Source organism: Apiospora kogelbergensis, assembly GCF_038363985.1.
Source record: "Apiospora kogelbergensis strain CBS 113332 chromosome Unknown utg000005l_segment0_segment0, whole genome shotgun sequence".
NCBI classification, from domain to species: Eukaryota; Fungi; Ascomycota; class Sordariomycetes; order Amphisphaeriales; family Apiosporaceae; genus Apiospora; species Apiospora kogelbergensis.
The window spans coordinates 5,797,975-5,823,982 of record NW_027117422.1 but is presented as its reverse complement, the minus strand read 5'-3'; the positions used below and the strand labels follow the sequence as shown (position 1 = coordinate 5,823,982).

Below are 26,008 nucleotides of genomic sequence, written 5' to 3'. Positions count from 1 at the left end.
GGCAGAGACAAATCATATCAATGCTCCGATCTTAATGCTCCGGTCATCATCATCCTGATCAATCATCAGCGAACATGTCAATGTCAGCATTTAGCCGCATGGAAGTCCATTGTAAACTGATCGCGATCGTACGATGTTTGCTATGAGAGGAGGTTTGCTATAAGAGGCCTACCGACCGACTTCAAAGGAGCATTCGTTAATCGAGCCGGGAATCACGGCAATACAGAACCGCCCTCGTTCTGGAAGATTGTCACCATCCACCATACCAGAGCGATTGCCAAAACCTTTCCGACCATGCTTGGGAACATCGGCCGTGTGGCCTTGGTCCTCTTCGTAGGCCTGGCCGCGGTGCTTTTCCAGCTTATGCGCCTTCCTCCAGCCGTAGCCACCTCCGACCAGGTGCAGGGAAGGAACAACACGGCGCTTTTCATCGTCAACACCCTCGCCGGCCTGCACAACGTGCACATGGCCACAATCCAGGCCTTGCAGGAGAAGCACCCCCACGTCAAGGTGCACGTGCTATCGTGGGCGGAAATCGAGCCCAAAGTAAAGAGCCTCGGCGCCGGCGTCGAGTTCCACGCGCTCGCCGGCCAGTCCTACATGGAGGCCGTGTTGGAAGCCACGCGCGGCAGCCCGCTCGCCGACTTCGCCCACGCGCTGACGGTGTCGGGCTGGCTCACCGTAGGCAGCCATATGCAGTTGTGGATGTCTCCCTGGTCCGGGCCGAACTATCTGGACCTGATGCGGGAGATGGGGGACGTCATGGACCGGCTCGACCCGGCCGTCGTGGTGCTCGATTCGTTCATGTGGCCGGGGATCGACACGGCGCGCGAGAAGAAGCGCCTGCATGCCTTCATCGTCCCTAATATGCTGACGGATAACTTCATCTACTTGCAGCCCTGGCTAGGGGGCTATTGGAAGGTCCCCGCTCTGTCGTCCAATCTACCCTTTCCTATCCCGTGGTCGAAGATCCCACTGAATGTGGTACATTCTCTGGTGATGCGATATGGACTTTCCTGGACGCCGAAGCTACGTTCGACCAAGGCATATGTGCTGTCAAATGGGGTACGACATACCCGCTCGAGCGACTTCTATGACATTTATCGGCCGGACACGCCCTGGATCACACAAACGCTGCCGGAAGCTAGTTTGCCAGTCGATTACATTCCCCCAAATGTAACATGTACCGGCCCCATTGTCTCCTATTCGCCACCCTTGGCTGAGCAGGATTCCGAGCTGGCTGCGTGGTTGCAAAACGGCCCTACCGTGTTGATCAATCTCGGCAATACTGTATCTTACGATGAAAAACGTGCCGGAGCTTTCATCGGAGCGCTGAGCTCACTCTTGGAGAGCCGTTTAAGCTTACAGGTTCTTTGGAAATTTCAGAAGGCCGGTGCCTATTCCGACGACGTGTTCGGTGCTGTACGGAAGTATATGGATAGCGGTCGACTTCGTGTTGTCTCGTGGCTGGAAGCTGGTCCGGTGGCTCTGTTGGAAACGGGCCATGTGAAAGCGTTCGTACACCACGGTGGCGCTGGTTCGTACTACGATGGGATAATGTCAGTACACTACCCCCTGGATTTTCTGAAACCTCGACCACGAGAACTACATAACTAACACCTCCGATGGTAGTTCCGGTGTTCCGCATATTGTTCTCCCGCTATGGGCGGATCATTATAACATCGCCTCCTTGGTTGAGTACTTACATATTGGCGTCCAAGGCTGCAAAGAGACAATCCCCGACTGGACTTCGGAGTGTCTTGCTGGCGCTATATCGGGTGTTCTTGATGAGAGCGAGACCAGCCAAAAGATGCGAGGACGAGCTCAAGAGATCGGTCGCATTGCTCGAGCTAGCCCTGGCCGTCACGGTGCGGCGCAAATCGTGGCCAAGCTTGCTGGGACTGGGCATACAGGTTGAGGGAGTGTCCATAGATCGTCTGGCAGCAACCATGTACTTCACCTGACCGTATGTACCGCCACACCGGATCGCTTTGTAGACAGTATGCCAGTCCATTGGTTTTGATCACTGGTAGTTCGTACCGGGGGCTCTGGTATGGCAAACTAGGGGCTTCAATTTACTGCGGCTTGAACAAAGAGGCAGCCAGAACCTACTCCATGCCGGCGCTTCAGGCACGCGAAGGCCGATAGGGGCTAGTCCAGGCTGGCGCTTCATGCACGCGGAGCGCGATAGGGGCCAATCCATCCCGCCGGAACCGAGTCTAGGCCGGCGCTTCAGGCACGTGGAGCCCGATAGGGGTCAGTCCATCCCGCCGTCGCTCTGTGCCGGCCCCGTCCATCGCCACGACGACGGCAAGCTCTCGGCTCATCAATCGCTTTAGGCTTTCCATTGTTGCCAAGTTAAGCAGGTTCTTTCCTACCTGCCCAACAATTACTTTTGTTGTGTTTGCATTCCCACGAACCTCACACAGATATTCTCATCCATACATCCTCATCCTGAACTGCCCTTTCACGAGAGCAGTACAGGCTGTAAGCCGAATCCCTTCATACTTGCATGAACTCTTTCATCTGAGATCTTCTCGGACCGTCTACACAATATTCTGTGCATTCACAAACCCAGGTCCTGCAAAACACAGGCCGCCACATCAAAACATCTACCCTCTCATCTTGTTCACTTTCCAGAACTCTTGCCCCAACTCACGCTCTTCTTTCACATATTCTCCATACACCCAGCAAATTCATGTACAAGCTGTACTGAGAAAGCTCTTCCATTGCCACCATGTCTTCCCATGATCCGGGAAAGACGGATGGCGGAGCCGGAGGCAACTCTTCCTTCAAGCCTGCCTCTGTCAAGCCGGGCACGAACGAGGTGATGGACAGACTTCTAGAGTTCTCACGCAAGCATCCTGAGCTCAATGTCACCACCGATGGCTTTGCTACTGCTCTCCGCAAGGCGGCAATGCGCAAACAGGTTGCAGAGTTGATGAAGCCCATGGTTGGTGCCCCCGTTGGCATTACTTCTCCCCAGCTTCACGATGACAACAACACCATGAACGTGAAGCCTAGCACGGCCCGCCCTTCTCCAGCTCCGATCCTGACTTCAACTCCGGGCCCGGCACCGGTCCTGACTGCCATCTCAGGCTTTGCTGCTGCCTCCAGCGTCTCCGGAACCCGAAAGGCAGCCCCTCCGTCCCTCAACCTTGTCAGACCCGTGCCTAAGCCCACTCCCAACCATTACCTTTCCCTGCCCGATCCTGGCAAGGAGATGCTGCCTGACACGAAGAAGATCGAGCAACTCCTCAACTGGCGCGATCCCCTGGCAGAGCCGGTCGTCTTGCTCAAGAGCCCCATAGCAATGTTGGTACCAGACGGCAAGGATGAGGAGCAGACTGGATCTCCCTGTTTCAATGGTGACTTCAGCATAGAGCAAATCCCCGAAGCCAACCAGAAGATCACCGATCTGTCGACAGATTTCACTCTGGAGACGCCACTCACGGCCACCTTTGCCAAAGAGCAAATTGAGCGCAAGAGAGCTGGAAAAGACAAGAATCCAGATGATGCTTCTGTCTACCAGGTGCACATCGAGTCTCTCTTCAAAGAGAAACTTCACAGCTCTGCTTCCAAGGACGACTCTGATTCCAAGTACGACCCTGAGGCAAGGGAAAAAAGCCGATGCCGAGCGCAGAAAGCAGGCAAACAAACGCACCTCCAAGGGCATTTCACGCTTCGACCGCGTCCATTTGGCTCTCAAGACCGGCCATAGCCGCGTCTCCAAGCGCATTGACTTGATCGACTGGCTCACGTCAAAGCCCGAACTCATTATCCAGGTTGGCAAGCATCTGCCGCCGGACGATTTGTTGAACCTGTACAGCGTCCACCGCTCCTTCAATGAGTTCATCAGCAATTTCTTGCGGTCTTCCATCGTTACCTGGACCGATTACAACTGCCCAGAGGCCGCGCTCGTCTTCAACTGGCGCAGCCTCGACTGGCGGCACTTGACCATCTCTGATCCTGGTAAGCGGCCCCAAGAGTCGCCATTGACGCCCACGGGCTTCCACCCCTGGAGACCCACGAAGAGTACCTATAGACCCAAGGCAGCCGGCGGTGACGACACCAGCAGCCGCAAGGGCAAAGAGAAGATGGTTTACGATGATGACGCCAAGGAAGACCCCGTCGTTATTCGCCTTGTACCCACCATCAAATGGTACATTATGTGCCTTAAGCGCCAGCAGGCAGTGGATGACATCCTTGCGCATTTGGCACGCCGCGGTCTTCGCACTCCCCAGGCACTAATACCGCGCTGCTAAAGCTCTGGAATCTTATAGCAACGCCTACCAACGAGCTTCGCCGTTCCCTCATCCGCGGCGACGCCCGTAGTAGTGCGAACATCAACTGTCAGTGCTATATCCTAGAAGCTAAGGCCGCCCTGAAAGCGGGCAAACCCCTTCCTCCCCTGAAGAAGCTCAAGTTGTTATCCGAGATCGGCATGGCCGGCTTGCCGGAAGAGATCCTGGCATTCACCGACCACGACCTGCTCCGTATGCAGTGCTTCTTCCTGAAGCTGGAGCTGCGTTTCAACGACCCCATTTACGGGCCCGAAGACCAAGACCTGTCGTACCTCATGCTCGGCCAGCGCAGCCTGTTCCCGCTGCGTCAGCTGCTCTTCGGCGAGAAGTACCACACCATGGACGAGATGATGGCGCTCAAGGTGCGCTTCGACCTCGGCTGCAGCTGGACCATGTTCGAGCCCGCAGCTCCGCAGGTGCTGCTTCACCAGAACTGGAAGGTCCTGGGCGTCCCCTACGCCGACATCGGCAAGACTCACCTCGAGCACTGGGGCGACTACACCAACGGCTGCCTGTCGCTTCCCCCTAGACAACGGCATGCCCACTGTCCGCACCCACATGCTCCACGTCACGGAGCTCGTGGCCGAGGAGTCGGTGCGCCGCGGCCTCAATCTCCACCAGCACATGCTGCCCCTGATGATGTGGGGCTTCGTCGACTGGAAGACAGGCCGCAACCTGTGCCCGACCGAGCAGGAGATCTACATTCCTGACGGGGATCACAAGACGCGCCACATCGACACCTCGGAGGAGTTCACCCGCATCGAGATCCTCAAAGGCCGTTGGGACAGCCTGACCAAGCCCGAGAGCGAAGAGGTCCTCAAAGCCCAGTTGGCTCGCGACGATATCCTGCGCAAGTGGGATAATAATCAGCTCTGTGACCCCCTCAAGCAAACTGTCGAGAAGGATCACTTGGTTCAGCTCTCCTACGCCATCACGTCGACTTTCACCGGCGTCACCCAACCTCCCACTATCCCCAAGATCGACGACCATATCGGCCCGATCGACGCCGACGACTCGGTCGAGACGCCCGGTCCCATCACCGCGAAGCTGCTGGAGCTGGAGCGCCGATTCCACAACAACGAGTTGGGCTCGGACGACGATGGAGATTCAGACTCGGAGCTCGGGGTCCACAGCGACACCGAAGACAATGACGATGGTATGAAGGTCGAAGGCGAGAATACCTGGACACCTAATGACCCCGGGGACGATCTCCAGCTGCCGCGTTCCTTCACGCAGGACCTCGAAGAGTACAAGAAGCGTCTGCACCGCGCCGCAGCCTCATTGCCGAACAACATCGACGTCTTCTTCCCTGCCAACATCACGCCGACCCGCGCCATCCACTGCCAGTACTCGCGGATCCTGGAGGACCAACAGGCCCAGCTTGCTGAGCGGGCCCAGCAAGCCCAGCAAGCCCAGCATGGAGGACCCGGTGATCACCCCATCGTCGACCAGGCCTACATCGACCGCTCCTTGAACGACATGGAAGAAGAGTTGGAGGACGGGGAGGTGGTCGAAGAACTCGAGACCCACGATCCGTGGCACGACTTCCAGTGGCTCGACGCGGCCCACTCCGTCTGGGAATTCCTGTACATGGCGCCGGACTCGGAGCCGGGATCAGATCAGGATGAGCAGCCCAACGATGACGACGCTGACGGCGACGATGACAGCGACGATGGCGGCAACGACCTCCCAGACGAGTTTGGGGTCATGCCGCAATCCACCTATTCCATGCACTGTAGGTCATGGCCTGGTGTCCCCGACTTCGAGTTCGACTACTCAGGGGTGGACGTAGAGGAGACCGTCGAAGCCGCCTGGGCTGATCTACAAGATGCTGAAGAAGACGCTGTCGCCGCCGGCCACCGGAACATCCAGGCACGCGACTAAGCGCCCAACACGAACGCAGACATCATCCCCTTTTCTTCATCACGAAGCAGAAGTATCTGATGCGGCCCGTTTGTTTTTCTCTGAATCCCATTTTCTCTGCCTACTTTGGGTTACACACTAAGCAGCTGTCGCATGTATTTCAGATAATACATACGACGGCATTGGTTTGGCGTGGAGAAAACACTGGCAACAAGGAGGATTTGTAGACAAGTATTGTACATTATTGCGGGGGAATTTTCACGATTGACATCCATCACGACTTGGAGACAGGGTAATGCAGCGGAGACTGTCAAATCAAGGAACGAATGAGATGCAAGTTGCAAAAGGAAATGAAGGGGGTTTTATTTGGTCGACCTGGAAGCACTACGGGCTTCTATGGAGGAGAGAAGCAGAGCAAATTCGCAGCTTAGGTATGTAGACAATTGCGAATTGAGCAATACCCAAAATGGATGAATCTTCAAGTGCTGCGTGACATAATGAGACCGAAACCTCACAAACAGGATGGAGAGGTGGACGAGATAGACGTGATGGTCGATCTGTAGTTGTATGCCAGCATAACTCAATATTGATCCCATCTTGCAACAGCCAGCACCCCTGTGCTAATACGAGCTGCCACAGACGGAAGACGACAGACACAGACGGAACCGAGATTGTAAACGAGTCAAGGTAATACAAGATGTGTGTGACTTGCATCAGTCAATGTAACTAAAAAGACAAAAGTCCATAATGTAACTGAGGATTAAGACGGCGATGCCTCAGCCGTTCGATCTACCTGTAGATAGCCAATCCAGCTGCTGCAATGACCTAACTGATCCAACCTGCACTCCCCGACTCCACCACTCCCAGGCTGTGCCATTTTATGTAGTTGAATATCCCTTGTGTGGGCGAGGAGTGTGTGTGACCATGAACATGAACAAGAATGGAGACTTTAATGACAGGCCGCAACGGCAACAAAAGTTGTGAGAAGTTTTTGGACGGGAAATAAGATAACCAACGTGGTCAAGGAAACGGAGAAGGGAAAGACGACAGAAGCAGAGAAGACAGAAAAATTTGGACAACTAGTAAAAAGAGGCCAAGGATATACCCTTTACACTCCCCGCGCTATGCCACCAAATCCATACCACAAGACTAACCATGTACAAAAGTCGTTTTGTCCGATATTGAAGGTATCTGGACAAGGCCGTGTATCGCTATAAAGTGCAGACCAAGGTGACCTACAGAGGACCCAAGCCATCATGCCCCTCCAACTGTGTATCGAGGATGCTGCCGATGTTGTTGTGCTGAGACTCTACTCGATAATTCCACTTTTGTCTTTCCAGGCGCACCCTCCCCCCAAAATAATTTTTGGTCATACGCAACCAACACCCCTCCTGTCCGAATCACAACCTTGACTCCCCTGCCGGTACCAAGTTTCTTCCAAGCCTGCCATACCATCGAAGTGTGAGTCCAGAGAGATGTACTGCCAAGGTGTTCGATGATGTGCCATCGGCTCTCAATTCAAAGTACAACCCCCAAAAATTAGTGACACGTTAATATCAATGTCGTCAAAACATGGTGTATCTCCACAACCGCCTAACACCTGACATAGTACCGATAAGAGTAAATGCGCACGCCTCCGGGTAGATCGGAGGACATACAATGGGCTTTTGCAAGCTCACAACAGTGCCTTTAAGCGGGCGACTTGTTAGGGGGAGCGCCGGCACCGTTCTGGCGCGCGTCTCCTCCGCTGACCGTGAGGCCGCCGATGCCAGAAGACAGGAACGAGAAGGGGTCGCTCTCGTTCTGGTTCGAGTAGAAGTTATTGGACGGGCCAGCGGATGCGGGGCCATTGCTCGCCGACTGGAAAGCAGCCTCGGCAGCACGGCTATCGAAGGGTCCAGCAGAGTGGGAACCGGGGGCAGGACCGAAGTGGGTGTTCAAGGACGGGTAAGGAGCCGCACCGCCGCCAATGCCGGAAGGAAGAGCATAGGTGCTGGGAGGACCGCCAAACTGCTGACCATAACCGCCACCAGCGCCGAACGGACCAGCGGCCGAGGCGAAAGGTCCAGGACCGGGAGTACCGGCCATGGAGTTGTTGCCGGGCATACCGTAGCTCGAGCTGCTATCCATGGGCGAGGGGTAACCAGAATCAGCAACGACGGCTGCGCCGGCTCTGCTTGCGCCGCAGCGCAGGCAGCAAACATTCTTAGCGAAGTTATGGTAGCCGCAAACCTCATTGCCACATTTCCAATCACCGGCACGGAAGGGAACAACACCGCCACCACCCATACGCCCACCACCATGGCCCATGTTGCCGTGGTGACCACCACCATGGTGAGGCGGGGGCATCATGGGGGAGCGCCGTAGCCTCCGTAACCGTAACCACTGCCACCACCACCGCCACCAGTCATCTCGCCACCCTGTGCGCCAGCGTTCATTGCGGGGAATGAGCATCGGAAGCAGGCGGTACGGCGCTGGAAGTTGGAGAAACCGCACGAAGGGCAAGTCCAGTCACCAGGGCGGGGTCTGTTCTTGCTTGGCGGGAAAGGTGTTAGTATCTCAGCAGCGCGGTCGAGAACGCGGCTTGACGAAGGCGAGACTTCAATGGCCTTCTCATTAAGGGCACGACCATTCATGCACAAGCTTTCGGCAGCCTGAAGAACATATACAGATTAGCAAAGGTCATCGTACGATCCTGACTGGGTATTACTAACCTCTTCGTGCGAGGAGAAGACGGCGAAACCAGTGCCGGTAGGCTTATGTTGCTCGGGCGTGCGAAGGGTCCAGAAGGCAATCGGGCGACCGCCGAACTGGGTGAACCAGCTCTCAAGCTCCGACTGGGTTGTGTCATGAGGCAGACCAGACATGTGAAGGACCTTGCTGCGCTCCGACAGGAAGGCACGGACATCAGCCCGAGCATCCATGGGTCGGGTGAGGACATCGGGGTGAGTCTCGCGAGGCTGCGACTTACGGATCAGCCCGCGGAGAACTCGAGCCAATGTCACAGCTTCCTCCATGGCGCGACGAGGAGAAGCGGGAGCAAGGGCCTGCAGATGGAAGGGGAGGTTATGTTTGATAGGAGCGCTGGACTGCACCGGTTCGACCTCGAGCGCAGCGCAGATGTTGGATAGCATCGACGGACCGAAGGGCAGAGATTCGGGGTGGTGTTGTTGCCAGCGCTGGTATTCGGTGCGCAGATCGAAGGTGCGCGAGTGCTGCAAGTAGGGAGGCAGCACAACGGCCTTGTCGCGGGCCTCGCGGGGGAGCTGTACTCGCAAGTCCCAGGCATCGAGGGTGACAAAAACGAAATCAAGGTTCTGCGAGGTCAAGTGCTCGGAAGCAAAGGCATCGAAGCGGTTAATTGCGTCTCGGAAGGTGCCCGCATTACGAACATGCTCCCACGTCAAGGTCGTCAGACTAGCTGCAGGTAGGCGAGCACCAGGTCAGTCTTGTCCGTCCCAGAAGCGAGATCGGCTGTGCACAGCACACCATAGGGGGGATCGTCGGGCTCGGGTATTCTTGAACTTACTGCAGAGCGGAGTAATGGGCGTGTTGATAGGCTTAACAAGCACATTTTCGCGGTGAACCTGCCAGAAACCGCGTTAGCAACGACTCTTGAAGCAGTTTTCCCAGCACTTCTGCAGTCCTCCTGCAATGTATGGGGCCCGCAACAGCTCCATAACGCAGAATTGGGTGGAAAATCTTGTGCCATACCTCGTCCAGCGTCTTCGCGTCCAGTAGAATCCATCCAAGTTCGATCACCTCGGCCGAATCTTTCGTAACGTAGACGCCGTGCTCATCGCAGGTGGTCGCTACATGGATGACGACGTACCGGTCGAAATGAGGCGACTGCGGCGGCTGGTTCGACATGTTGAACGTTGGTGCCCGGGGGTGACGATGTGGTGAGTATACGATCGTAAATATGGTACAATAATTAATATAATTGCAGTGGATTTTTTCTTCTTGGTGTCGGCTGGAGAACAATCCCTCAGAATCTCAACGTGAGGTCGTCGTGACAATGGGCGGCTGTGGTTGGTATCCAAGTCCTTTTTTCCTCCCTCCTCGTTTTCTCCTTGGGCCGATGGGGAATCGAAGTCAGTTGGCTGCCTGAGCGTACGGGAAATACGAATGACTGGTAGAAAATGCAGAGCCTTCTAAACAAATGGCAGAAGGAATACGGTTGCAGGACCAAAGACGGGTAAACCGAAGGTCGGTGTGCTGAAGCTTCGGTTCGGTTCGAAGAAGGGGTACTTCAAGGGGAAATGGGAAAGTGGGAACACAGCAATGGGCTTGCTAGTCTAGTTTCCGCTTGATATCTTTCTCTACCACGCCTTTCCTCGCAGCAAGAAAAATCTTTGCAGGTTTCTCGCGGTCCTTGGGGGTGAAAACCAAATACCAGAGAAAAGGAAGGGGAGGAGAAAAGAATGGATGCAAGGGTCTGCACGGGGGGAGAGGAGGAGGTCAAGCGATGATGATACTGTGGTGGAGAGAGACTACAGTCGAGAAAGAGAGTGTTGTGTGTGCGTGCGTGTACAGGTTTGCGAGGTAGAGAGTAGGTGAGAGCGAGGTGACCGACTCCCTGAGCCGAATTGGTGATTGCGAGTGGTGCCAGCTCCAGTTTCAACGAGTCCAGCGACCTGTTACCACTAAAACAAGCGGCCAGTACTGCTTTGGGGTGCGTGGGTGGTGTGGTTTCGGGCTGGAGGGTGTTGGTTTCGGGCAGTTGTGAAAGCTGATCGCTGGGCTTTTCGCGCGTGGGTGTGTGGGAGAGGAGGGAAAAAAAAGCGGATGTGGTGTTTGCTCAAAGGGGTTTAGCCTGGTGTTTGACTTAGGCGGTTGAACTCGAACTAGTCTAGTAACGTACATGATGGGTGGATGCATTAGCCGGGCAGGAACTATCTATCTTGACATGTCTCTTCAGCGACTTGGCCTGCCACCTGCTGTAGAAACTAGCCCGGCCAGCTTGACTCGGGTGTGGACTGAAATTGCATTGGGTATTGGGTTGAAGCAACTGAGTTGAAGCAATCCTCGGTCTGTGGTCTGTACTGTACAGAGGTATGGCCGTAGACGTATGTACTGCCGCACCAACCAGGCACAGCAGCAACTCAACTCAATCCCCAACCGCCGGCGCCGTGCTCATTACGCACTTTTGCTTGGCCATGTGGTGTGTATTATCCCCTATCTATCACACCCGTTGTGTCGGGCCCAATGGAGTGGATACTCGCGCTCTTTTTTAACCCTCCTTGCATTCATATACACGCATTGTATGCAAACCACATCACACACATCAGGTGTGCGCATCTATTTATTTATCATAGATTAAAGAATATCTACGTTCAACAGACCATTCGTCAGGAAAACAGCGGCTGTTCGCAGCCAGTACAGCGTTGGTCGAATACCTGTCTGTAGCTGTCTGCATCACGAGTAAGTGTATACAGCTGCCAACACATCCTGGGAGTGGATAGCGCCCGCCCGCCGTAACGTGTTCAGTGTTGTCAAGCAGCTTCCCACAGATACGGAAGGTTGGAAATAGACTTGTCACCCAAAGTTTCGTCAGAGACACTTCTGTCATGACAAGGACGTTGCTGTGCCAGAGCAGAATATCATCCCACACATCTGCAGTAAGCCACTTTTGGATAGCACGACCATATACCCATATGGCATTTATGTATAGTGAGCTCATAGCGCAGATATACTAATTGGGAGGATGGACGGTTTTAAAGCAAGTGTCTTGGGCTAAGCTTCTGTCTGTACGTCCTTCCCTTGTCGGCTGCATGTACCTACAGGAAGGACAGAGTCCACCAAACATACAATTGTCACATGTGTATAGCATTATGGGGTCGTTTACCATGACAGCTTCTACGAATACGCATCTGCAAAGAGGCACGGGAAACCAGCTCTGGCCAGAACAGTCAAGAGCCTGGCAATGACTAGTCCGGGGAGATTGTCATTTGATGTTTCCCGCGGTTCCTGACTCTGGCAGCCCGCTCGGCAGGGATCTATGCACATGTAGGCCCGGGCGTTTCAGCGTCGAAGCGTCTGTGCTTCCGGTAGGTTGGCGGTGTTCCTTATCCGACTTGTACGTAGCTTGTAGGATGTCATCTCATGTAACTAAAGTAAAACCCACGGTCAGAGCCTGTCACGCTCGCGTCGTCAATATTGACAGAACTCTAGTACCGTAGCGCATATCTTCGGCCGTGTCGAGTCGACACCACCTGGAGCCCAACTATAGCCAATCCTCTGAGACGGGGGATAACAGAACGGCGACAATAAGTTTGCAAGCTGCCGCCTCTGGATGGGGGTCTGCAGGGGATCGGCTGTTGTATGTACCAGGCCATGTATATTGACTCGGGTGTCTCCATCGAGTACGGCTAGCACGATTCGGCTGAAGTCTGATAGACAGGCTCCCTTGGCCGGAGACGATTGGGTTGGATGCCATATGGATCATGGCAACGGATAGGATACAAGACCGTTTCAATAAATGGTTCTATGACAGCGGAAACAGCTCCGAAGGTCTTTCTAACGAAGTCAGGTGGCGGCATGACGTTAACTTCATATATACACCTGATACCGGTAACTCCTAGAGTCGCCGTCGCTAAGTATTGTCGGATCATGCATGGAAGGAAGCCAACATGTGCAGTGTCTACATGCATGCGGTCTATAGGGGCTTAGGTCAAGATGTATCTACATAGCCTTAAGCGTGGCTCCCCTGTCAAAGGTGCTGCCTTAGGCCCAATACTCCTCGCATAGCGTCTTGGGAGCTTCAATGATCTGTCTAAACCTCCCGGGTCCCCCACCCATCGCAATACTGGTCTGCTTGCCGTGTTAAGCGACCGCCATTTGCATCCCCCGAACCTGGCGCCGCTCGTGTCTTTCCGTTAAACCCGGCCGTCAGCCTCGTTCGAGGGTCGAAATTTGCGATTGCTCAATCACTGCAAGTGCACCTGCTCCAACGAGGCAGTTCCGGTAGCTTCACCGAGAACACTCCGATTCTGTCGGATCTTTTTCTCCACCACCCGTTCAAAATTTCTCGTTACGCCGGCCGTGCTTGTCATCGGAGATCCATCCAGCTTCTCTACAGGCTCGCCACCGGGAATAGCGTCTTGTCTTGAATCCCAACACATCCATTGAACGGTCAGGGGTGTCTTCTCCACATGAGAGCTGCAAGGATCACTTCCGCGATAGGCGTTTCAGGAGGCTGCAGGTTTTGTTCACAATGAATTGCATGGCGCGCGCGTCGATGTCAATCAATCGTCGGACACCAATCGGATCATGTTGCTTCGTCAGGCCTTTTCGATACTGCTGTGGAATTTCATGAGCACGCATTGGGTGCCTTCAGCCAGGCTTCTGGCCAGGCTGCCAAAAACGTAGTATTCTCTGCCTGGCACCTGGCGCCCCAGTAGGACGCGTAGCCCCTTGCTAGTCGGAACGGCCAAAAAGCTAGAAGGCTGATGTTCTAGAATTGTTCTAGGCTCGACGGCACAGTTGAGACGGAGCAGAACGGAGATCAACCGCATCGAACAATCTAAATCCTGTTCGATGTTTAACATGGGGGATCAAAGCATATCGCCCAATCCTGGTGAATCGCAAGGAGTCGACAGTCATTGTGTGTCTTTTTGGCATGCACCGGGAATGATAATGGTGCTTACAAGTAAAGAGCTGGTAGGTATGGGGCTCGCTGATCTGGCAGCAATAAAGGCACGATGATCCCATAGTATAGACCCGAAGGCATACCTATTGATACTACTCGTTATGCGACACTCCAAGTTGAGTCATCCATTACAGGTTGTTAACGTCGCGCTCTCGATTAGATTCACATCACAAAGTCAACGGCTAAGTCGGCGAAGGACAGGCCAATAGCATGCGGAAGTCACGGTATTTAGCGCGAGCGCTAGAGGGGCATACGTCATTGCATCAATGGTGATTTCCATTTCCGCCAAGTCCATGCAACCAAACCATGGCCAGGCAAATTTGTCGTGAAACTGGAAAATGCGCATAGCCTTCCCGTGAGTCGCGACTGCAGCAGTACATATTGAAGACACCATCCTTCTTCCTTTGCCAGCCAACCATCTTTGACTGAGTGCAAACCACTACACCACCGCTGGCAAACAAACAACAACATCGCAACATCGACTTACATACAGCCTTCGAGATATCCACATTCCCAAAGCCCAGCAACAAGTACACTATTCAAGATGAGTGGTGTCTCAGGTCTCCTCGTCGTGCTCATCACGATCTTCTGTGAGTAGAGAGGGTTGAGAAAAGCCTATCGTGCTTGCTATTGATAACTTGCAAACTAATTCGAAGAACCAGTCCCCCCCTTAGGAGTCTTTTTGGTCGCCGGCTGCGGTGCCGACGTTTTAGTCAACATCTGCTTGACGATCCTTGGGTATGTTGCTTGTTTTCCCGATATATCATGCTCCCAAAGATCTAATCGATGTTCCCTGCGTAGTGTCATTCCTGGCCACGTCCACGCTTTCTACATCGAGTACGTCTACTACGACCGACGAGAGCAGGCCCGCGAAGGCCGCTTCGCTGCTCGACGAGCCCCTGCCGTCTACAGCGAGCGTGTGCAAACCGGAGGACAAGGGTACGGTACGATGGCCCAGTCGGCTGCTTAGAAGGTTCTGGGTGATATCAAGATTTCAGCGGCTGCAGTCTGAGCACCAAACGAAGAGTCCTATGGATGCGATTAGAGGACGATAGTGCGGAAGAAGTGACAGGGTCATGGTTTAATGATATTAATACGAAGCAACATGGTATCTGGCTAGGGGAGCGGCCATCGCCGTTGCGGACGCCAGCAGCAAGGGAGAAACGAGATAATAATTGGTGAAATAGACAGCTCTTCCTCTACCCAGGACGTTTTCCGGATGTCGGTGACACGAGGGCCTATGGCGATATGGCCGCTAGTCCAGGCTTTGCGTGACGTGCAAGTCACTGATTGCACGAGAAGAAGTTCCTTGTGAAACCGAGTCACTACCTGGCTGCGCCGGGTATATAGGCTCGCGCTATCGTGGCCGTGCCAGAATGATACGCCTCAGTGCTGTCGGTTGATTCGCCTGCTCGGTCTGTACTTGCGGCATGAGCGACGGGAAAAGGTAGTCTTTTATCCGCCTTGTGTTGCAGGAGTGCTTGACCTGTAGGCCAATGAAGGTGTCCTGATGTTAGTGGAATGGGATAGAGAGCTTGACACGTAGCTAGCCAGCCATGGGCCGCGGTCGGTTCATCCGAGTGATGCCTCTTACGGAAATGGACACAGACAGAAGCCGGCCGCAGCCGAGACGGGCAGATGATATCTCTATGTTGCTGGCAGGCCAATCCGACAAACTGCTACGCGGCTAGAGCTCCGGAATCTCACGGTGCTTTTCTCCCGTTAGCAGGCATCCGCTAGTGCACTAGCCTGGCAAGATGCCGTCCAGGAGCCAATAGAGGAAACTAGACCAGCTTGCCAGATCAGCGACGAGAAAGTCAATTCACGATGCTAGTCGATAATCGACACCATGTAAGTTGTCTGTCTGCTCTGGTAGACCCCTGATACTGCTTCTCCGCGTTCCCCCAACAGTCATTATCAGTAGTCATTGGATGTATATCGGCCACAAGACAAGATAGATAGTGAAGATGGACTGATGATGGGACGGACCCCAACCCCACATCAGCGTTCCCCTCACCGACCCCCTGTCGGCCTTTGAAAGACAGCCACGACTGCGTGCATATGGCGCATCGCTTCCAGTGGCCTGTTCAGAAGCCGGTCCAGCCAGATAGTCGCGCGGGCAATTCTTCCCACAACCACTCACCACGAGGCTCTGGATAGGCCTGCATACAAGCGAGGGCCAGCGAAGAGCGAGACGAGACACCAGACGAGTAGGAGCGGAAAGGAAAAGAAAGCGAGCAAAGTTAAACCAAACCTCCCTCCCCCAATGATGGCGGAAGCATGAGATCGGGGAAGGAAAGCAATCCCTCTCCCCATGCATCAGATCCAATTCATCTATCTCTTCTACGTCGACCCCTCAGTCCAGGATACTTCTTTGATCGTTCCATGCGCATGCTGCCTGCCCGTCAATCCGTCTCTGCTTCTCATGACAGTCCATCTCAGACACACAAGGAGCCGCGCCGCCGCCGCCCACCTGGGGTAAATCTACGACTAAGATTTCCATCAGTCCTAGTCTTCCCCCCACCTCCACAACCGCCAACCACACCATCTTTCCCATTCCGCATTGTGTCTAGAATTTGCGTGCCGCTCTCCTCATCTCACTGTCCTCCATCTTCCCCCCAGAATTGAATAGGCTACAAGCACTGCACCCCGTATCTGCTGCTCTGCCGCACCGCGGGTGTGTCTAGCTGCAGTTGACTCCAAGACAGTGTCTTAATCCCGTCTGTTTCGCGACCCCCCCAGCTCCAGCTCCCCAGCCCGTGATTTGACTCGACTGGCTTAATACCAGCCCCCAGGCGCATTCGCCATTGGGAAAACCTGCAAGAGGCAGGTCTGCATACAGCAAAGGATCCACGACCACTAGACCTCTAGACCATATACGTCGCATCCTTCTCGCCTACCTACATACAGGCCATACAAGCCCTACAGCTTTCTGCATAATCAGCTTCGTTTGGACGGGAATCCACTTCCCGTACTTGTTTTTTTGCCCGTCATATCAGTTGCGTTGTGTTGTCCATGCATGTAGGAAATGCAGCCCGCGGATATGTCGACTACTACCCCGATATCAGACACGCCACCTCCGGCACAGCAACTACCTCGTACTCCCCGATACCTTCAAAGACGGCCTCCCTCCCTTCTTCATGCTTCCAACCCTCCCCCGCCTTCCTCTGTTCATAATCCTCAGCAGCAGCAGCAGCAGCATCCGCCACCGCCGTCTTCAGCTCGGTCGTCGAGATATCGTCGACACTCCCTCCCCTTCTTTAGCTACCCTCTAGTCAGCCAGCCCAACGTCTCCAGCACGTCTCTAGTACCGTCCACAGCCGAAGGAAAACCAATCCCACTTGATGACTCCACGGCCGCCGACCGGACTACCGCCTTGAGGGAGCTTAACCGTTCACAGCCCTCGTCCCGCCATCGCTACACGAAGAGCACCGGCGCGCCGAGCACGGCCACGAGGACTACCACCGGCACCTACTCGCAGCCCGTCATCGTTCGGACCTACACGGGCCCCCTCCGTCCGCCATCTCCAGCCGCCCCGCGAGCCGTCGCATTCCCCTCTCCTCGACCGCGGCCTCGTCCCAAGCGTCCAACTGGCGGCCGGGTCGGAATGGCATGGTGTTGAACATGGCGCGCCACCGGGGCACCAAGAAGGCGCAGCAGCAGTCCAGGAACGACGTCAAGCTCCCGCCCCTCGAGGCCTTCAGCTTCAAGAACATCATGGCCGACATCCAGCAGGACATCGGCGCGGACCTAGACCGGATCGCCGAGATCTGCGCCCGATCCAAGTACTCCCTGAGCAACCAGTACGAAGTCCACGTCGTGCCGCACGGAAGCGGCACGGGATTCCTCTCCACGTCAGGATCGTCGGCGGCGAGGGGAGCTCAGGCGCCGATGGGGCCCACGTTGCAGGCCATCCCGAGCGACGATGAACAATCCACCACGAGACAGAAGAGGCGGAGGGGCGCGGCGGCGCGGAGGAAGAGCGCGGCACACTCCACGCTCGAGACCATCATGTCCTCGAGCCGCTCGTCGGAGGAAGACAAGAGCAAGAAGAAGTCGGCCCAAGAACTGACGGATGACGTGCGCGGACGAGCATCGAGGAAGCGCAAGGACGGCGGCAGTGGGAGTGCGTCTTCTTATAGCGGCGAAGAAGAACCATCGCCGTCAAGCCCTGGGAACGCAGATGGCTGTAGAAAGAGCGTCAGCCGCCGGAAATCGAGTTCTTTCGCGACGGCTGTTATGGATAGCACACGCCAAAGCCAGGGGGAGACTGGTCGTCGCCACGGGCATCAGGGGCTGCACTGGTTGGCGAGCCGGCGAAACCCGAGACCTCACATAGTCACCTCGAAATTAGGACATCGCAGGAACCTGGGGTGGACAGCCACCCACCCGAGGCATCTGCGGAGCCGTCCAGAGCCGTGCTATCCGCCTCTGTGGCCGCTGCAGATATCACATCTCCCGAAGAGCCGCGGGGGCAGTCTAGGCTCTTGGCCGGTTTCAGTAGCTGGATACCGTGGCGAGGGTCGTCGGTGACAGAAGTCGCCTCTTCAGACACGAAAGGCGGGGCCAAGTCGAAAAGTTACGCAGAAGGCACCCTTAGGGAGTTGCTGAGGTCTTCGGAAGCGTCGCCCCTAGATACTAAAGGGAAAGGAATCGGTGGGGATTCCTGCCAGTAGAGACTGAATGAAGCATCTTGGTTCTCGGCAGAGGAATCAAGACGAGTGCTATCGCATTTGATAGAGGGTGGGTGCTGGACATCTGAATAGGGGCGGGCAACTATCGTATCAAAAGAAAAAGCGTTGCGCAGATGTACATTATTAATGAATTAACGAGGGTCACGAATATAATGGGTAATGTCATAAATGAAGGAAAGAAGGCAAATGGAAAGAAAAGAAAAGACTGGGTTATGATACTATCACATTGCATTGGCTCTGGGTTTTTCCAATTCGTGCTCATGTCAGAACGTCCAAATGGATTATGCGTCAAACTACGGCGACTACTCAAGACTCGAGACTCAGGAATAGGTTCGTATACATGAATCTGCATACAGCTACCCCTATCTGGCATCAGTCCGAATGGTAAATTAAACATCCACTGATCATTACCGGCCCTTTTCACATTAACTGGGATTATTCTGAGGGCACCCTTTGATCAAGCCTTGGCATTGGGGGAAATTTCGTCGTCGTCGCTCTTGCTGTTTACAGGTTGAGCCGTGGTGGCGGGCAGAGCGGTGTTCTTTTCGTTCCTGGCGGCAGCCTCTTCGTCGCTGACCTCGGAATCCAGCTTCATGTCGTCGAAGTCGGTGTTGATGACGAACTCCTGGTGGTCGAGGTGGCGGAAGGTGAACCAGAAGGCGACGGTGATGAAGGCGCCGGCGATGGTGGGGGCGGCGAAGACCCAGGGCAGATAGGGGTCGCGGATGGCGGCCGAGGTGGCGAGGGACAGGATGGACGAGATGGCGGACATGAACAGGTTGACGGACGCGACGAGGCCCTTCATGTTCTTGGGCGACTGCGTGTACGCGATGCCGTACGCCGTCACGTTGATGAAGACCTCGGCCATGGCCGTCACCACCGTCGGGATCGCGTACAGGCCGATGTGCACCGTCGAGAACCCCGCGTCCCCCAGCTCCGTCTCCGTGCACCCGCTCGCCCGGTCGCCGCACGGCGACGTCTGGTACACCCGGTGCGCGAGCACCGAGTACGCGATCGAGCCCAGCGTCGTCATGGCGAAGCCGAACGTCATGCGCGAGATGGGGCCGAAGCGGATTCCGGCACGGCGGAGGGCTGGGTAGACTAGTGAGTGTGTCATGGCTGACATTAGCAAAGGTGGAAAGGGGGAAAGGGGGGTTCCCAAGGGGAGTGGAAATAGACTGACTGATGTGGTTCATGATGGGAACCAGTACGACGATGGAAACGGGGTTCAGGTTGTCGAGCAGATCGTTGGGCATGCCATGAGCGTCCATGCCGGCTGTCAAGGTATTGGCAGCGGCGCCAATACCGCCGTCATTCAGACCAATGATGGGCTTTCAGTGGGTGTCAGCTACTTTTCCCCTAAATAGTTCTTCTTTACCTCTTTTTGGAGCAGATGCTACCAGTATAGTCCATACATACCTGGAACAGGAAGATACCACAGGCTTGAAACGTTCGGCGGACGTCATTGACAAAGTTATCATCGTAAGGGTACTCTCTGGTGGAGCCAGCTGCTCTCCTCACAGAGGGCTTTCCGATTTCCCAGAAGCCTTTCCGTCCAATCATTCGAAAACCGCCGTGGCGGAAGACATCCGCTATGACACGGAAAACGTTGCCCAGGTCGGAGCCTCCCGCGGGCTGCTTGATGAGACGGGTGTTGAGGTACCACAGGAGGGGCGGAAGCATCAGATAAACGATGGTAGGGATCACTAGGCCGTGTCTGTCAGCTCAGTTGATTTCGAGTTCAGCACGGTGGTCGAAACTCACAGTAGGCCGCCCAGTACCCAACTAGTTTCGCCAGATAGCTGGTGGGGATCCCGAAGCAAGATCCGATGTTGATGAGAAGATAGAACCAGAGCATAATAGAGGCAATCGACTCTTCGGGATCGACCACGACCTTTTCGCCGTTCTTGTTCTTGATAACGTGGGCAACTTTGTGAGGCGATTGGTCCATGATGGTGGGAGAAATGTTGGGCTTGAACTATATTAAGGGGTGACCTGATCAATATCATCGTTTCACATATGACTGACTAGTCGATGTTACATACCTGAGCTGCACCGATGGCAAGCAAGTAGAGCGAGAAGGCGAACGGACCAACGGCCTTACCAGAGGTGAGGACCGGTGGCAACGCAGAGATGATCATGATAACTGCAAGATTTACACCATCAGTAAAAGATATGCCTTGAGGGCGGAAAGGAGTTTCGAGACGTAGGAACATACCATGAGCAATACCGCAAATACCGACACCCCAACAGATCATCTTGAAGCGTCCGTACTTGGCGTCGGCCAACCAACCAAAGAATACCGGCAACGCATACGCCATGAACTTGAACGCCTCGGTCCTTGGCCAGGGTCAGTATAACCAAACCAAAAACCCCCTTCCAGCTCAGGACAAAGTGGTAAACTGACATGGCCGTAGCAACCTGGGAACCCAAGCCCAGCGCCCCGGGGTTGAAGCGCGTGCCAGGCGGCGTCCGGCCGGTCGTCGAACCCGGAGGCAGCGGGGCGCGGATGAACTGCTTGTAGACCTGGTTGCAGCCGTAGTAGGAGGCGCGCTCGGCGAACTCGACGGCGCAGAGGTAGTAGCAGGAGCTGGGCATCTTGCCGGCGACGCGGCGCAGGGTGCGCTTCTCCTCGTCGGTGGCGACGTACAGCCCGTGGAAGGTCTCGCGGTGCGCGAACTCCGGGTCGTCCTCGAGGCCCGAGAGGGGCATGTGCGCGCGGTCGATGGCCTTGGCCGCCGTCTCGTCGTGCAGGCCGCCGCGGTCGGGGCCCACGTCGCCGACGGCTGCCGCGACGGTGCCGAGGGTTTGTTGCGTGTCTGCCCAGGGGGGTTAGTTGGGGCATCGACGGAGTGTGGGTTGTGGGATCCGGACGTACCAGCCATTGTTCGCGAGGCCGTGTGCAGGGTAACCTGACTATCAGACGCTGGCCTTCTTTGGCCGCCTTTAGATGGAAAGATATTAGGGAGGGAGAGACACAGCGACGTGGTAGATATATGTTGAGAAATATTGAGGGATCAGCCACGTCAAGCGCTCGATCGCTCTCATAAATGCTCATGTCCACCCATAGTCACGTTGCAATGAACCCTGGATTCTCTTACGAGCTGGCTAGAACCCAAGTATTGCAGTCAATATGCGCCGACTGATAAGACCTTCATCTACAGCTTCCTAATACAGCCAGTCCTTCGATTACGCCCAGCACCAACATCAATCTTGGCGGCATCTAGAAGTGTGTTTAAAGGCGGCGGTTGCGAATGCCTTGTCACACTCCTTATCCGATGCCGTACTGCCGACATGTCGGTTATGCATCGCCAAATCTCCAAATCACGAAGCCGGTTCGCTGCGATATCTTTCCAATCGTCTGGAGATTCGAGCTGCAATACAAGCGTTGCTCAAGCCTCCACCAAGGCTTGTGACCAAGCCATTAGATGCTCTCGTCCTTTATTGTGCTTATCTTGCCGTGACATTGGAACGGGCGGGGTTTGCCTCATATCTTGAGAGGTGTGGTGGCCAAGTCACCCAAGACGCTGGGCGACCTTGGCGACATCAAGGCCTATGATAACGCGATGCTAGACGAGGGTTGGGTCGGGAAGCCGTACCGTCGGGGGCGACCAAAGCGCTGGATGTGATTGACAATGATATTCCAAGGCAGGGACTTTTCGTGACTTGGCGTTCAATAAATCAAACGCGTTGGGAGAGTTGGATCACGTATCCATGTTGCTTGATTGGCCCGTTCATATCAATGTCGGCCGGGGAGAGCCGCCCAACTGCAAATATGTTCACCCGAAGAGAATAGATAACCCCCATCTTCTATCTTTGGATGCCTCGCTTACCTGCATGATTTACGGAAAGTCGAGTCCGAACTAACGCGTGGGACAGGAAACATGAACCACACAGTCGGGAACGCTACACCCTATTTACATTGTGAGCAGCGCAATAACACCAAGATAAGAGTATATTAATAATGAAACATCATATCTCAATAGAACAAAATTATTTTCATAGTATGAGTTGCCACAGGCGAAACCATGACCATGGGTTATAAGCACTTGACTTGAGTTTCGGCAAAGTGTTCAACGGCCCGAAGCACAAGCGATGGTGAGAAAGCCACTTCCACAGTCAGGCAGATATCATCAATAGTGCTGACATCTGAAATAAAGCGCCCCCTCGATGCATGCCATGCCACTATTGAAGTTGCCGTACTGCGCTTTTCAAAACCATCAACATCGTGGTACGTGTATATAGGCCTTCGCATAATTGGAAAGCATCTGGCGTTCTAAAATGAAGAGAAGTATCAGATGTGAATCCTCTCAATAGCTTCTTGGCTTCAGGGGCAGCGCCGAGATTGCCCCTGGCCATGGCAATGAGTAGGATTGAGGTGGAAAGGAACAGTCTCACTAACGACAAGCCTCCGTTGTTGGCGTTTTCCGTGTCTACAGATGCATCGGGATTTAAATAAGTTTACTTTTACTTGACGTGACCCAGGACTGCCAAACCTGCCATGGCGGATTCCTACTGCCCAAGGTAATATCCTCACGCGCCATAGTCGAAACCTTCGCCTTGAAGGCGAACGTGCATAAGAAGCCGTCTCGTCGGACGTCCGGCCAAGGGGGATTTATCTCCTCGAATACCCATAGCGGACGAAAAAAAGGAGGCAGTGCTCCATCCACTCACACACATACCTCTCCCGTCCAGTGAGACATGCATCATACCGAAGTGGTGGCGCCCTGTGTCCCCAGACGTTGCCCAGCATGCCTCGAAGCAGATTCAGCATATACGGCGGGATATCCGTAACTGGGGCGGCACCAACTTCAACAACGACAACAACTACCACTCCTTCTTTTGCACCTTCATCTTCGTTAGTAACAGTATCTGCTGTAAAATATTCACTTTTCCCTAGCGATTGCAGCACACGTTGTTGCTCAACCAAACCGCCACACCGGGCGCAACCACGAAGCAAAACCAAGGGAAAAGAAACGCGGCCGGCATCCGTATCCCTACCCCCACGACCAGCGTCTGTTTCCCTACCACACATCGCCATGCTGCTGAACAAGCCCCTGCCGGATCCAAACCACAAGAAGGCGCCGGTCGCCAGCAGCGGCGAGAGTAGCAGCAGTAGTCCACACGCCGCGACTACAGCTCCCGCCACCGTCAAACCCACACCCTCTGCCACCCCGAGCTTCGCCAACAGCGACGACATGCTGCGCTGGCTCTACGCTGACCTGACGCGCATCTCGCAAGTCGCGAGCGCGGACCTGGTGCTGCACCGGCTGAACGACCACGGGCGCCCGCTGCGCGGCGCCGCCGCCGCGCAGCAGCACGAGGAGGGGCTCGTGGCGGCCGCGGGCGGCACGCTTGCCATGGACGTGGACCGGGTGAGCACCAACGCCTACTTCGGGTCCGTCATGGGGACGCTGCGGGCGCGGAGCACCAACACGAACATCCCGGACCTGGCCGTGCCGTTTTGCGGGGTCTGGCGCTTCGACGACAGGGGGAGGCTGGCCGAGCACTGGGAGAACGTGTCGGCGGACCAGGAGAAGGTCGCGCGGTGGTTCGACGAGGCGAGGCAGTGAATAGATGTTGCCGACGTGGCAAAGGCCAGAAAAGAAAACGAAAAAAGAGGAACAGGTTGTGATGTTTTGGGATCCTGGCGATGCCATTATTCATGTTCAGATTGTGTTTGTATTACATACCCAAGGTGTTCCCGGAGGACAACCCATCTTGCAAAAGACAGATGCTTACCCAACAGCCGCCTCTTGACTGTGTACACCCTAACTCCATATCCCCCAAATGCCTTGCGTTTCAATAAAGTCATACAATCACTCATGCAGCAGCCTCATTACGCCTCTTCCATCTTCACATCCTGCCCAGTCTTGTTAAGATTCTTGAGAAGGTAGCTCCGCTTGAAGTACTCGTTCGGATGCACGATCGTTTCCAACTGTGCCGACGTCATGATGCCGTCGTCCTTGACTCGTTTGATCTCGTTCTTGTGTACATGCTCGAATACGCTAGAATGTGTGTTAGTGACTGTTGCAACGACACGGATAGGATTTTTTGTTTTGGGGGTACATACCGATTACATGCCATATGGAATTTCTGGGCCTCCTTATCCTCTTTGACGCCTTGCAATACCGATCGGTCCGAGATACCGACCTGCTGCAGCAGTGCCGTGAGGTTCTCCAAGTTGAAGTGCCGGTATGGGCAACCATGCGCCTCGCCCGGGCCAGGTGGATGCTCGGTCAAGATCTTCTGGCACGAGAATGGGGAGTATCCTCCTCCGCGACGATTTGAGTCGCCTCCAACATCACCATAAGTATGCCTGACATTGTAGCGGTACTCCTTGTTGAAGGTATCGTCGGTGATTTTGTGGAATGACGTTCGCCAGAAGATAAGACACTCCTCCAAATTCAGGCCAATACCCTTCAGGAACAGAGTATACTGTAGACGGCCAAAATGCTTGAGATGCGCGTCACGCCGGAGCGATCGGTGCAGATGTTGCATACAGAGAGGAAAGCTGGCAGACAGCGTGTCCACGTTTCTGGCGGAGATATCAGCGCCGGGCACTGACGAGGTGCTGCTGCTGTAAGAGGCGTCAGGGGTAATGAAGTTCTTCGACAGGTGGTCCAAAATGGGCGTCAACCGGTCGTCTTCGTCCAGCCGGGGAGCGCACGCGCCGTCAGTTCCAAAGCGCGCTCTAGACGCTTGGTGAACTCGACGATGACCATGCTCGTCGACTCTCGCGAGGGCACATAGGCCTTGCCGGCTCGGAGGAACACCCTGCGACCTTCTACCAAGTCGGGAACTCGCTCCCAGTCCACCTTGAACCAGTTCTCCTCTTCCTGAACTCCTCCTTTCCGGAAAGGTGCAAGCGCGGCAAGCTCGGTCGCATATTCTCTCCGCTCGTCGTCGCTGACAGGATCCCATTCCAGGTTCAGGCTTTGGACGAATGCGTTGCGTTCCTTGGCCAAAGTGGACTGGTCGTTCAGGCGGAGACGGAATAGCATTGTCTCGACTCGTGTAAACCTCCTCCGAAGGTCTTCGGTCGAAGCGAAGGCCAGGCGTAGGATGAAATGACTGTAGTGGTCCTTCTGCCGCTCGGCCGACAGTTTGGATGACGAGCTCGAGTTGGAGTCGAGGGGGAGGTACTTTTCGAGCAGTGGCTTCATATGGTCGGCCGTTTCGGCGGGAGTCTTGTTTCGGAACGAGCATGCTTCCAGCTCGGCCAGGACACGGAGACGGTCAATGGCCCATTGCTCGAACTGCTCCAAGGTAATATCGGCGGTGGGCGGGACGCTGTAGAAGTTCAGTCGGTGGGGGTAGGCGGTCTCCTTGTATGCCGGGTCGGCGAACTGCTTCTTGCGATGATCGAGGACATTGCGCCTTTTGGGGTCGATTCGATTGAAGTCTTGTCGCAGCATCGTGATTGCACTCTGTGTCGTCGGAGGGTCGCGGTGTTTGGGAGAAAGATTGTAGGGCACAAACTTGCTATCAGTTCT

General features: G+C 55.0%; 9 protein-coding genes across 9 annotated transcripts; 5 read left to right on the top strand and 4 right to left on the bottom strand.

The window, feature by feature from the left end:
* Positions 1-294: 294 nt before the first annotated feature.
* On the top strand, positions 295-1,918 carry PG998_008575 (udp-glucoronosyl and udp-glucosyl transferase family protein; the record flags this gene model as incomplete). The annotated part of the gene is made up of 2 exons (XM_066875391.1): positions 295-1,563; positions 1,604-1,918. 2 exons carry the CDS (start codon positions 295-297, stop codon positions 1,916-1,918), a joined length of 1,584 nt encoding a protein of 527 aa, XP_066731336.1.
* Positions 1,919-2,737: 819 nt separating this feature from the next.
* Positions 2,738-6,188, top strand: PG998_008574 (uncharacterized protein; the record flags this gene model as incomplete). Its single annotated transcript, XM_066875390.1, has 4 exons — positions 2,738-3,600; positions 3,722-4,227; positions 4,284-4,753; positions 4,881-6,188. The coding sequence occupies 4 exons, from the start codon at positions 2,738-2,740 to the stop codon at positions 6,186-6,188; spliced, it is 3,147 nt and encodes a 1,048-aa protein (XP_066731335.1).
* Positions 6,189-7,856: 1,668 nt separating this feature from the next.
* On the bottom strand, positions 7,857-8,477 carry PG998_008573 (asparagine-rich protein; the record flags this gene model as incomplete). Its single annotated transcript, XM_066875389.1, has 1 exon — positions 7,857-8,477. The coding sequence occupies one exon, from the start codon at positions 8,475-8,477 to the stop codon at positions 7,857-7,859; it is 621 nt and encodes a 206-aa protein (XP_066731334.1).
* Positions 8,478-8,515: 38 nt separating this feature from the next.
* On the bottom strand, positions 8,516-10,037 carry PG998_008572 (RNA-binding protein; the record flags this gene model as incomplete). The annotated part of the gene is made up of 4 exons (XM_066875388.1): positions 8,516-8,821; positions 8,882-9,588; positions 9,697-9,754; positions 9,882-10,037. 4 exons carry the CDS (start codon positions 10,035-10,037, stop codon positions 8,516-8,518), a joined length of 1,227 nt encoding a protein of 408 aa, XP_066731333.1.
* A 4,325-nt stretch (positions 10,038-14,362) lies between these two features.
* PG998_008571 (putative RIC1 protein) lies at positions 14,363-14,788 on the top strand (the record flags this gene model as incomplete). Its single annotated transcript, XM_066875387.1, has 3 exons — positions 14,363-14,408; positions 14,481-14,556; positions 14,620-14,788. 3 exons carry the CDS (start codon positions 14,363-14,365, stop codon positions 14,786-14,788), a joined length of 291 nt encoding a protein of 96 aa, XP_066731332.1.
* Positions 14,789-16,846: 2,058 nt separating this feature from the next.
* On the top strand, positions 16,847-18,494 carry PG998_008570 (uncharacterized protein; the record flags this gene model as incomplete). The annotated part of the gene is made up of 3 exons (XM_066875386.1): positions 16,847-17,433; positions 17,487-18,018; positions 18,066-18,494. 3 exons carry the CDS (start codon positions 16,847-16,849, stop codon positions 18,492-18,494), a joined length of 1,548 nt encoding a protein of 515 aa, XP_066731331.1.
* A 475-nt stretch (positions 18,495-18,969) lies between these two features.
* Positions 18,970-21,397, bottom strand: PG998_008569 (putative peptide transporter PTR2; the record flags this gene model as incomplete). The annotated part of the gene is made up of 7 exons (XM_066875385.1): positions 18,970-19,613; positions 19,696-19,843; positions 19,932-20,218; positions 20,277-20,490; positions 20,558-20,852; positions 20,920-21,331; positions 21,391-21,397. 7 exons carry the CDS (start codon positions 21,395-21,397, stop codon positions 18,970-18,972), a joined length of 2,007 nt encoding a protein of 668 aa, XP_066731330.1.
* Positions 21,398-23,551: 2,154 nt separating this feature from the next.
* Positions 23,552-24,085, top strand: PG998_008568 (uncharacterized protein; the record flags this gene model as incomplete). The annotated part of the gene is made up of 1 exon (XM_066875384.1): positions 23,552-24,085. The coding sequence occupies one exon, from the start codon at positions 23,552-23,554 to the stop codon at positions 24,083-24,085; it is 534 nt and encodes a 177-aa protein (XP_066731329.1).
* Positions 24,086-24,351: 266 nt separating this feature from the next.
* Positions 24,352-25,930, bottom strand: PG998_008567 (DNA primase large subunit; the record flags this gene model as incomplete). The annotated part of the gene is made up of 3 exons (XM_066875383.1): positions 24,352-24,520; positions 24,586-25,159; positions 25,183-25,930. 3 exons carry the CDS (start codon positions 25,928-25,930, stop codon positions 24,352-24,354), a joined length of 1,491 nt encoding a protein of 496 aa, XP_066731328.1.
* Positions 25,931-26,008: the final 78 nt, after the last annotated feature.